General features: G+C 42.2%; 1 protein-coding gene across 3 annotated transcripts in view; it reads left to right on the forward strand.

Moving 5' to 3' along the window:
* The window catches only part of LOC114361456 (ATP-binding cassette sub-family G member 4), a 41,902-nt gene that overhangs the window by 23,500 nt on the left and 5,854 nt on the right, over nt 1-12,548 (forward strand). For 2 of the 3 annotated variants that reach the window (XM_028316505.1, XM_028316495.1), the window contains 8 exons: nt 129-318; nt 2,352-2,676; nt 4,075-4,216; nt 5,516-5,709; nt 6,463-6,620; nt 7,604-7,772; nt 8,178-8,278; nt 9,500-9,655. In XM_028316505.1, the coding sequence (XP_028172306.1) occupies nt 129-318; nt 2,352-2,676; nt 4,075-4,216; nt 5,516-5,709; nt 6,463-6,620; nt 7,604-7,772; nt 8,178-8,278; nt 9,500-9,655 (1,435 nt within the window). Of the gene's footprint in view, nt 1-128; nt 319-2,351; nt 2,677-4,074; nt 4,217-5,515; nt 5,716-6,462; nt 6,621-7,603; nt 7,773-8,177; nt 8,279-9,499; nt 9,656-12,548 lie in introns of all 3 variants that reach the window. The other variant, XM_028316488.1, reaches the window with a different exon arrangement.

Raw genomic sequence — 12,548 nt, forward strand, 5'->3', positions numbered from 1 at the left:
CGATAGTTGGATCGCACTGTTAATCAGTATGGACATTGGACATGTATGAAAGTGCACATTGCAGCGGCTGATTCTTCATTCAAATTAGAATCTGTACACAGTCTTTCAATCCACCATCTTATCCCCAGGACCTCAGGCATGGAAGGCAGCATCACGGTCAACGGCATGGAGCGCAACCTGTCCAGCTTCCGCAAGCTGTCCTGCTACATCATGCAGGACAACCAGCTGCACGGCAACCTGACGGTGGAAGAAGCCATGTCCGTCGCCACGGCTCTCAAGCTGCCGTCGGCTACTGCTAAGGTGGATAAGGAGGAAGTGGTAAGTCAACTACTTTTTCTTATGTGGAAAACATGCATTTAAAAAAAATATTATTACCAAGTATTGCACAAATTCCCTGCTACCTTTACGATGTCGTCAGTCCACCTTGTAGGTGGACGTCCCACGCTGCGTTTTCTGGTACGCGGCCTCCATTCCAGAACCTTTCTGCCCCATCGGCCGTCAGTTCTGCGTACTATGTGCCCTGCCCATTGCCACTTCAGCTTACTAATCCGTCGTAAAGGTAGTAGGGAAGCGCTGGACGCAGGCCGCAATCGATGAACATGGAAAGCATTGGGGGTGGCCTATGTTCAGCAGTGGACGTCCTACGGCTGAGATGATGATGATGATGATGATGATGATTGCACAAATTATTAATAGTCTAATGGGCACCTCGTGGTAAGCTAAATATACTTGTGTCACGAGTGGGCTCACCGCAATAGTCGAGCGGCGGCCGGGTTAGAACCCACGTTCCTTGGAAGTCGAGTCGACCAGTCCGACCCTTTCACCGTTCGGCTATCGTGGCATTATATTGTATACCTACCCTGAGGGGACAGTAGGTTATGGGGGTCACCAAGTCAGAAGAACAAGGCATAGCCACTAAATAGACCTCGGTGCTCCGTCACTTATACTTAACGGAACTTGATACAGAAGTGGCGCTAAAAAGGTGGCCTCCCCAAACCGTCTGGCCAGCGTGGAGTGGCCTAATCCGCCATTGCCTCTGGTAACTAACCTCCTGCAGTGGAAACTAAATGACCTAATAATCATGATAAGTGGCTCTGGAGCACAGTGCTAAATACTCGTATAGGCACTTGCAAGCGAAAGTTGTATTTTAAGTCCCAGTCCCGAGAAAAGATATGACACGATTACGATACAAATCTAGACACAATATAGAGGTCTATATCGTTTATTTTGTTAATAGTTAACGGTGATATTGTAAAATCAAAACCAAGTTCACGCTAATGTATGCCGCTATGCAAATATCATAATCATAAATTACAATAAATTAAACGAATATATTCAAGTTACTGCCTCAAAGAGCCCTGTGTGACGTTCGTGATACAAACCAGTTTGCTGAGTCGACGTGTAAATCATTAATATCAACTTTTCCTCCTGTACAAGCTTATTTATAGCGAAAACATCACTTTATAAAAGAAACCAGCTACTTTCCATGTATTGAAGGCTATGTATGTAACAAGGACATATTTCCTTAGCAAAACTAGTTAGGTAAGTATGTCGGTAAAAGAATTTTCAAATTAATGGATGACTGTTAGGCGGTTATCACACTGCGCCGCGCTCCGCCGCGGTATGCGGGACGATAGATTTAATCATTGTATGTACCCCAGTTTGTATAGAAAATACGCGCGACACAACACACTGACAACGCGTCTGCGCGCGGGATTTTTTATATGAAATCACGCGCTCCGCGGCGGAGCGCGGCGCAGTGTGATAACCGCCTTAATGATGTCCCCTAGGTGGGGCAGAGGGCGTCCAAAACAGTCCTCTATCGCGTTCGGTCATGAGCTTTGCGCTTGATCTCGCTTTAAATTTTTTCTTCTCGTTTCGTGTTCATATAATTGATAGTCATGATGATAGTATCTCTCACGAAAAATTACATAATCGTTTTATTTATTGCTATGTTTAAGTCATATTATTATGAGGATAAAGGTGCTTTACAATTCAAATCTTTCCCAAAAAAAACAAAATGATGAAAGATTTTTTACTTCAAGCACGTTACTTATTACACTTATTTTGTTGTAATGAATGTGACTACATGTAAGCGCTTTGGTTTTTCTGTAAGCTTACTATGTTGTTCATCGATAAATAAATAAAAATTTACACATTACATATTTGACTATGGTTTTATAAAAGAAGTCTTCATGATCTACTACAACGACTTAATTCCAATAACGTACAATACTTACATGATCACTGCCCTATTCTACCACATCACCAGTAGACTCTAGTCTGTTATAGTCCCTAGCTACGTTAATGCTATTGCCCACTAAGTTAAAACCACCAAACCTCTTTTTCAGATCCAAGAGATCCTCGAGACTCTTGGCCTATCCGAACACCACAAGACCATGACGTCTAACCTCTCCGGCGGCCAGAAGAAGCGTCTGTCCATCGCGTTGGAGCTCGTCAACAACCCGCCCATAATGTTCTTCGACGAGCCCACGTCTGGGCTTGACAGTTCCTCGTGCTTCTCGTGTATTTCCCTGCTGAAGACGCTGGCTCGAGGAGGCCGCACTATTATCTGTACTATTCACCAGCCGTCGGCGAGGCTGTTTGAAATGTTCGACCATTTGTATACCCTCGCGGATGGGCAGTGCGTGTACCAGGGCAGCACGGGGAGATTGGGTATGTATTTATTGAATTATGTACTAATCTGTAGGGGAAACCGAGGAGAATTGTGACAGATGAGAGTTGTAACATTGTCGGCTTTTTGTGGAACTTGTTAATAACTACTAGCTCGTAACAGTGCACGTTTTAGTTCAAGTCTATAGCTAACAAATACTCGCTGTTTCGAGCTCGTTGATAGTTAATAGGTTTACAAAATTCGACAATGTCATAACTCTCCTCGGTCTCCCCTAGCTATTACATAGTTTATGCGACCAACTAGCCAAATGCTCTATGGCATTTAGATCGCCTTGCATATTTGTTGCTGTGAGAAAAGGACACAAATAAAATAGAACGTCCTCCTTTTTTAGAATCGGTTAATAAAGTGTACTGCAATCGGATCTTGCTAAAGAATATGTCCACTGAGTCAATGGCACTAACAATTCCGGTAGATTGACAAATGTATTAGTCAAATGGTGAGATTATTTTCTATTTTTCGCATATTTTGCTTTGATTTCTTCTCATGGGCCCAATAAAACAGATTTTTTTAACTACATTCCTACTTCTCCACAATGTGGGCTTGGACAAAAGCTAAGATTAATTTGGTTAACGAAATAATTCCAAGAACAAGTAGATATTACCTAAATTGCGCGCTATGAAACAATCCGACGCAACGCTGTCGCAAGCGCACCACGCGCGACCGTGACCCGCTTAAGGCATGCTGATTCTCCGCGCACATAAAAAAAGAGGGTGCCAATTTGATTTGGCTGTATTTACGTATGTGTAGACAAATTATTAAGCCTAGACGCAGACCACCGACTTTTATAGTTCATTCAGCTTATGATGGTGATTTAGACAGATGAAACGATTTCGTTTCATGAATCCAACTTCCTAAGAATAAAAATATTGAGGTATAAAAATCAATCACTTTTTTGTGACTTGATCCTTTCAAAATACAATTAATAATCTTTCTCAATTAACCTAAGAATTTCAAATACTTATTAGTTTATTATTTATTAATTCGATTCTAATTTGTATGAAGAATCGGCCGATACCATGTCGATTTAATGTGTGCACTTCCATACATACCCATACTAATTAACTGCCCGACTAAAAGTGTGCGCCTAAAGAACTGCAATATTTGGTCATGCAATAATGGACGACACGAAAAATTTACCTTAAGTTAGGAATATCGGCGGCTGGCTAGCAATTAATAGTGACTGAGTATCATTAGTAACACCATTGCGGATTGCAAGATTAAACTTGTACTGTAGAAGTGTGCTAAAGTTCTTTTTAAAAGCCTAATTGCAAATAATAGAAATACTGTGCGCTCCGTTTGCAAAAGAAAATACTTAAATCGGAATCACACTTTGGCATTAGCTTCTCTAAAACTCTTCTGATGGGAGCCATTATTTGCAGTGGAGTGGCTGGGCACCCTGGGCTTGCAGTGCCCCTCATACCACAACCCGGCGTCCTTTATCATCGAGGTCTCCTGCGGGGAATACGGTGACAACACTGGCAAGCTGGTGCGCGCCATCGACAACGGGAAAAACGACATAAGGTAACTTGTAATAGGGGTTATTTTCCAATGGCACAAAATCAGGCAACAACGGCAAACTCGTGTGCGCCATCGACAAAGGGAAGAACGAGATTAGGTAACTTGTAATAGGCGTTATTTTGCAATGTGCCCTCATACCACAACCCGACCTCCTTCATCATCGAGGTCTCCTGCGGGGAATACGGTGACAACACCGGCAAGCTGGTGCGCGCCATCGACAACGGAAAGAACGACATAAGGTAACTTGTAATAGGGGTTATTTTCCAATGGCACAACATCAGACATCACTGGCAAGCTGGTGCGCGCCATCGACAAAGGGAAGAACGACATAAGGTAACTTGTAATAGGGGTTAGTTTGCAATGACACGTCACACGACATAACTTATGGCACGACATCAGCTGTATATCCTGGCTGAAGTTCCAGTAGTGTCAACAATGCTACATAATAATAGGATGGTCCCGAGTACAACATAACTGACATAGTTTAGCAACCGTTTTCAAACAGTAATTCGTACTTGTGTTAAAAGTAATTCTAAGATGAATAGCAGAATGTAACAACTTTCAAGTCATAAGATTTTCAAGCTCATTTTCAAATAAAATGGATAAAATCCAGTAAGAAGTGATTCGAGAAAAACCTGCAGAATAATGAATATTCAGTAGAAAAATGGAGCAAGACGATGGACGAGAAAAGTTGCGCTACCATATTTGAGACATTATCAGAGACTAGCTTTCCGCCCGCGGCTTCGCCCGCGTGGAATTTTGTCTGTCACAGAAAAACTTTATCGCGCGCGTCCCTGTTTCAAAAACCGGGATAAAAACTATCCTATGTTCTTTCCCGGGACACAAACTATCTCTATGCCAAATTTCATCAAAATCGGTTGCGAGGTTTAAGCGGGAAAGCGTAACAGACAGACAGACAGAGTTACTTTCGCATTTATAATATTAGTTGGGATAATATTAGTTGGGATTCTAATAACTTAAAATAGTAAGACACGGGTTTTAACGCGACGTTTATTAATGAGTTACATTGCTGATTGATGAGTGTCTTACTATTTTAATGAGGGTTTTCGCGTATGAAAAATCCGCCAGATGGCAATACGTAGACGCAAGGTCCAAATGCTGCATGATTGGTTATTTTTGACATGACATTGACAGATATGTCAAAATCCACCAACCACGCAGCAGTCAGACCCCACATCCACGTCCCGCCATCTAGCGGATCTTTCATACGCGAAAACCCTCATTGAAATGGAACGCGAAAATTTAAAATCTTATATTCTAATCACTATTCACTTCTTCCAGGGACGGCGTCCCATTCCCCGACAGCAAAATCCCGGAGTACAACAACAAACGGGACATGGAGGCGTCGCTCAACGCTGCCCGGGACAAGAACGACCTGTCCCAATTGCAGGAGAAGTTCCGGGACGCCAACGGGAACGGGAACGGAAACCTGCAGAACGGGATTCTGCAGTACGCGGTTGGAGAGGTCGCTAAGGGTAACGGTGAGATTTTATTCATGGCTTGTTGTATTTCTGTGATGCCAATATAGTTCTTTAGAGATTATGGAGCGATCCTTCTGTACGTTAGTTAATCTCATGATTAGGTCATTTAGTTTCCACTCAGGAGCACGACCCTACGCTCCACGTTGACCAGACGTGTTAGGGAGACCTGTGTCTTATACAGTACACAAGTCACCAGTGGTTATTTTATTTTCATATAATCAACATAACGCACCCTTGGTACAATAACGTCAGAAATACGAAAAAACATTTATTGCACTTGTGACGTTATTGCACCAAGTGTGCGATAAAATCACCCACTCTGTCCAGTTGCTTCCACTTGAGTGAGACCATACATGTGACAGTGTACGGTATAAAAAGTGTTTACGTTTATGCAGAAATTTGTCCCATAGTAGGTACTTACCGCCCATTACGACATCTACGGAAATAGTGGGCGTGGTCCTATTCTAAGCTTAAGCTTCATAACCACACGTTATTATTTTTTCAAATTCATATAGTTTATTCAGTACATAGGCCCTTTCCAGGGCACTTATTCACGTCCTAAATATAGCTTGCCCTAGCTACCACTTCGGGATAACATATGGGTTGGTGCTGAAAAGTGACGGAAGAAAATCAGTCACCTCTGTCAGCCTCATTTCAATCAGTGTCAATTTATAACTGTACTGGTGAATCCTCTACATTAGTAGTCACTATTGCTTGCTGTACTGATGATGAATATCATCTTTCCAGGTGAACCCCTGGTAGTGCAGATGGAATCCGAGAAGCAGGACAACGCGTCGGTGGCGCTGCTGGGCGACGAGGCGAGCCCGCGTCGCTACGCCACGTCCGAGTTCAAACAGTTCTGGGTCGTGCTCAAGAGGACGCTGCTGTTCAGCAGGAGGGACTGGGTGAGATTATAAAGTGGCTTTTTACAACTTTTTTGGTAGGGAATATGATAACTTGAATACTGTGGCTCTTACTCTAGTACAGTGGTTCTTAACCGGTGGTCCGCGGACCACTGGTGGTCCCTGGAGGCATTCCAAGTGGTCCACGAAGACATCGTAATAAACAAGTGACGTGACGTGTTGAGTCGAGACAACACAACGCAAACGGCGCACAGGGGGCGAGAAATCGACCTCCCCTTTCATAGGATTTTAAAAATAAAAAGGTGGTCCCTGACAAGACAGAAATTTGGTAAAATGGTCCCTCGTAACTTAAAGGTTAAGAAAGTATAATAGGTGTTATTTTGCAAAAAAAAAACAGGGCAAAAAAGGGCAATAGCCAATTATTATTGTGGTGCTGGAATGTTTTCGTGAACCCACTTGAAACAAGCGTATTAATGTTAANGATTTTAACACAAGGCGTTAACAGAATAATTTGTAATTTATTTGTATTTTCGAATAAATTACTAACATTCTTGTTTTATTTTAAGTACAATTTATTTAGCGATTAAGGCTTCCCCGTCTTAACGTTTAACGTCTTTCGCTCAGCATTGCAGCGATGCCAATGCTATCAAACATCAGATTTACGCACCACTGGCGCACTTTTGTGGGGCCCTCAACACGTGCCCAGTGGAAAAGAAAAACTATGTCAGAGTCGAAAACTTGTATAGATCGTTTCATCCACGAAGACGCGCCCCACCAATTTTTGGTCGAGGGAAGCGCGGGGTGCGGGGAGTTTGATGCGAGCAATCCGAGCGTCATTATTGTAGTGTGCGTGTGCACTCATGGATAATTTAGCGTGTACAGATAACACTCAAACATTAGCGGAAGAATGGTGGGGCGCGTCTTCCTGGATTAACCTAGAGCCTGTGAAAACGAACTTAGAAAAATAAAGTTTAGCAACTGAGAATTAACGATATTATTATATATTATATTATTTATACCACCAGACGCTGATGTATCTACGTCTGTTCGCTCACATCCTGGTGGGCTTCCTGATCGGCGCGCTGTACTACGACATCGGCGACGACGGCTCCAAGGTGCTGTCCAACCTCGGCTTCCTCTTCTTCAACATGCTGTTCCTCATGTATACCTCCATGACCATCACTATACTTAGTTGTGAGTTTATTATAATTTAAATGTCTTATAGTTTTCGACTTTATATCAAGGGAGTAAGGTTCAAAGTATAGTGGAAATTTTGTGTTTGGATGTCGTATAAAGCGACTATCCTTCCGACCCGTCTGGTCAGTGTTGTAAGTGTGGCAAAATCCTCCATTTGTTTAGGGTAAATTAGAGACTGTTCTTGCAGTGAAGAGTTAGCCATGATTATGGTACATATTGACAAAATTTTTCCACTACCTACTAAAGGGTTAAACTTTGTTAGATAGTAAACTGTAATTGTGCGGAACCTTAGAAACTTTTACATTGCTAACGTGACTACCAAATATATTGCGAAATTCAATGCCAATTAATTCAAAAATATGTTGCCAAACTTTTCTGAATTTATTTTTGGTTTATTTCCAGTTCCACTGGAGATGCCTGTGCTAGTGAAAGAACACTTCAACCGGTGGTACTCGCTGCGGTCCTACTACCTCGCCATCACGGTGTCTGATATACCATTCCAGGTTCGTATAATGGATCACATGTTAAATGTATTGGTTTTCGGTAGACATGTTCTAAATCAAGTTAGATTCATGTTACGCCTTCAAGTTGAGGCGTGAGGAAGCACTGTAGTCGCACAAGCACGTGACAAACGCAAACGGTAATGGCGCTGCAACTGCGCTCTTTGCGGGTCCAATGACAGTTTAACTTTCCTCGGGACAAACTTGACCTTCATTGGTTGGGTTTTTATGGCGGTCAAGCTGTAGATCCTGGCTACACAAGAGTTGCAGTGGCGGGAACGAGAGGTGGGAATAGTCCCGTATATTTTAACTGCGCTCCTAGAAATTGTGGCGCCACTGCAGCGCTTCCTCATGCCTCTAATTTAGGGGACCTTAACATCAAATTCTTATTTTTCAAACTGTAGAATGCGGAAATTTGAAACCACGTCCACTTTTTTAATTATTACTTTTTAGGCTGAGTTGCCCCACCTAACTTTAACAATAACTATAACTAACCGGTGTTTTTGTATGGAGTTTGATAGACTTTTGACGTCTTTTTTCAAAGTTAAGCAAGATGGTGCACCCAGACTATAACTAAACTAGTGTTGCATTACGCAAACAGGTTTTAAGAGTGAATGCACTGATTTTATCGTTTATTTACTGTTTGTGCTAGTAGCGCCCTCTGCGCCTCTTTGTGCGACATTCTTTATGGTCCTGTACGGCTAGCACGAAAAACTTTCGAGTTCAAATCGTTTGCGTACCCATCAAAAGATTTAGTAACAAAACTACAACAGCGCCCTTGTGAACGTGTCGTAAAGTGAACTTAGTATGAGATGTGGTTGCACGAAACTTATTTTGATGATCAAAATTATCCCGTTATCGTTTAATTCGAAGATTGAGTATCGAATTTTATCGAATACGCAAACGATTCGAAGACGAAAGTTGTTCATGTTAGCGGTACTGGTCAAACTCTCTAGTAAACTAACGGCCAGTTATGATTACCAAAGAAGGAGACTTCGAGAAAGAGGTCAACGGTCGAATCCAACTCGGATGGGCAGCGTTCGGGAAGCTTCGCCATATACTCACGTCCGAAATACCGCAGTGTCTTAAGTCGAAAGTATTTGACCAATGTGTGTTGCCAGTGATGGTATACGGATCTGAGACGTGATCGCTTACTATGGGCCTCATAAGAAGGCTCAAGGTCAAAGAAGGTCCTACTAATAAACAATTTGCTCGTGTCCGCAGGCGATTTTCTGCGTGATCTACGTGGTGATCGTGTACCTGCTGACGTCACAGCCGGCCGTGTGGTTCCGCTTCGCCATGTTCCTGTCGTCGTGCCTGCTCATCTCCTTCGTGGCGCAGAGCGTCGGGCTGGTGGTCGGCGCTGCTATGAACGTGCAGGTATGTAGTACACAATAGTACACATATGTACTATTGTACTCCCTATGTTGTATACTTTTTAACAGCTTTTTATAAGTTATATTTCGTGCTATCCATGCAATAAGTCATTTTGCAAACAATTTAGAGAGGTGTTTTAAAATACACTCGGTATCAAATAAATCGCACCTCCCGCGACAAGCACTTATCAAACGTATGCATCCCCACTTCCCACCAATATTGGCACCATTTAAAAGCCTAGTTCTAAACTTCATTTCATTAAAGGAAAGATTTTTACCCCAAAAATGGGTCTGTAGAAGAATCCAGAGTCACTTCTTCAAGAAATAGGTAGTAGTTACGCTTGAGCCAACTTTTATGGCTATAAAACTGTTAAGTTGGGATTAATCGATATCCATCTGTTAAAAAGGACACGTGAGATCATTATTTGGTTTTATAACCATAAAAATTGGTCTAATTGATCCCAGAGGTGAGCCCAAAGTGAGGTCTTTTTTCAAGTCACATTTATTGTATATTATGTTAATCGTTTATTAAGAAATTAAATGTGTTTTTCTTTAAGGATATTTATTGGGCTTTCAAATAACACCAATATTGTTGGGGCACCTATGTATACTTTTTAACAGCTTTTTGTAAGTTATACTAGCTTTCCGCCCGCGGCTTCGCCCGCGTGGAATTTTGTCTGTCACAGAAAAACTTTATCGCGCGCGTCCCTGTTTCAAAAACCGGGATAAAAACTATCCTATGTTCTTTCCCGGGACTCAAACTATCTCTATGCCAAATTTCATCAAAATCGGTTGCGAGGTTTAAGCGGGAAAGCGACAAGCGTAACAGACAGACAGACAGACAGACAGACAGACAGACAGAGTTACTTTTGCATTTATAATATTAGTAAGTTATATTTCGTGCTATCCATGCAATAACTCATTTTGCAAACAATTAATTTAGAGAGGTGTTTTAAAATATGTTATTGCAGAGACAATGTTTCCCAACTTCTGGAAGATACGTAGTGCACTACAACTAGGGTTGTAGGATACTAATTGACATCGCCGTGGGAACGAGCTCTAGAATATCGTATACCTGGACTGTCTAGAATCAAAATGTTGAATCTAATGTAATACAGTTTTAAATAAAAATATTTGAAAAAACCTTTGAAAAGGAGGCTGACAATAGTGACTGAGTTTCTTGCGCTGCTTCTTCTCAGCACTGGCCCATTTATTGTCCCGAAGCAGTGGTAGGGTTAATATTGGGACGTGTAAAAGTGCTTTCTAAAAGCCTATTTGCAAAAATAAATGAATTTTATTGAATTTTATTTTATTCATAACTAGCGTCGCGCGCATGGATTACATTATCTACACATTTTACGAAACCCTATTTTTTTCCAAAATAAAATTTAGCCTATGTTACTCGTGGATAATGTAGCTTTCGAATGGTGAAAGAATTTTTAAAAACGGTCTAGTAGTTTTTGAGCCTATTCATTACAACCAAACAAACAAAGTTTTCCTCTTTATAATATTAGTGTAGATTCGTCAATTTTTTACAACATAAATAGCTTCTAAGTTACGTTTGTAATTTTACCTAAGTCATCTGGTCTGTCTAATTAATGTTTTTATTAATATGTACAAATTCGATTCCAGAACGGCGTGTTCCTGGCGCCAGTGATGTCGGTGCCGTTCCTGCTGTTCAGCGGGTTCTTCGTGTCGTTCAACGCGATCCCTAAATACCTGCGCTGGATCACGTACCTGTCATACATCGCTACGGCTTCGAAGGCACCGCGCTCGCCACCTACTCCTTCGACCGGCCCAAGCTGCAGTGCCATCAGGNTTTAATGAGTTTTTTACTGCGCTCCTAGAAATTGTAGCGCCACAGTGGCGCCACTGCAGCGCTTCCTCACGTCTCTAATTTAGGGGACCTTAACATCAAATTCTTATTTTTCAAACTGTAGAATACGGAAATTTAAAACCAAGCCTACTTTTTAATTGTAATCTTCTTATACTGATGTAGTGTTGCATTAGGCCCGGTTTCCACCAAAGCGGAGCGGAGCGGAGACATGTTTCATTCTGTCAATTTCATTCAATCTGAATATATAATAATCTAATTGTATATTGTCTTAAACTTTCATAGTCACTATCATAATATTATTATTAGATATGAAGCGCCATGGTCACGGAGTAACTGGTAACTCAAAATGGAATATCGGAAACTCAAAATTAAGGTACATGGTAGAAATCTAATTGGTCAATCAAAACATTTCTTCACTCCGCTCGGCTTTGCTGGAAACCGAACCTTACGCAAACAGGTTTTGACAGTTGTCGTTCAGTTTAATTGTTTTGTTTACTGTTTGTGCTAGTAGCGCCCTCTGCGCCTCTTTGTGTGTCTTTATGGTCATGGTCGAACTCTTACTAGTAAACGTTTGACCATGACCATAAAGAAGTTCTTGACCATAAAGAGGTTCCAAAAAGGGCCTGATCATCATCATCATCATTTCAGCCATATGACGTCCACTGCTGAACATAGGCCTCCCCCAATGCTTTCCATGTTGATCGATTGGTAGCGGCCTGCGTCCAGCGCTTCCCTGCTACCTTTACGATGTCGTCGGTCCACCTTGTAGGTGGACGTCCCACGCTGCGTTTTCCGGTACGCGATCTCCTTTCCAGAACCTTGCTGCCCCATCGGCCGTCAGTTCTGCGTACTATGTGCCCTGCCCATTGCCACTTCAGCTTGCTAATCCGTCGGGCCGTCCAAAATGGTCCTACTAATAAACAATTTGCTCGTGTCCGCAGGCGATTTTCTGCGTGATCTACGTGGTGATCGTGTACCTGCTGACGTCACAGCCGGCCGTGTGGTTCCGCTTCGCCATGTTCCTGTCGTCGTGCCTGCTCATCTCCTTCGTGGCGCAGAG

Source organism: Ostrinia furnacalis, unplaced genomic scaffold, assembly GCF_004193835.3.
Source record: "Ostrinia furnacalis isolate ACB-3 unplaced genomic scaffold, ASM419383v2 OfSCF0373, whole genome shotgun sequence".
NCBI lineage: Eukaryota > Metazoa > Arthropoda > Insecta > Lepidoptera > Crambidae > Ostrinia > Ostrinia furnacalis.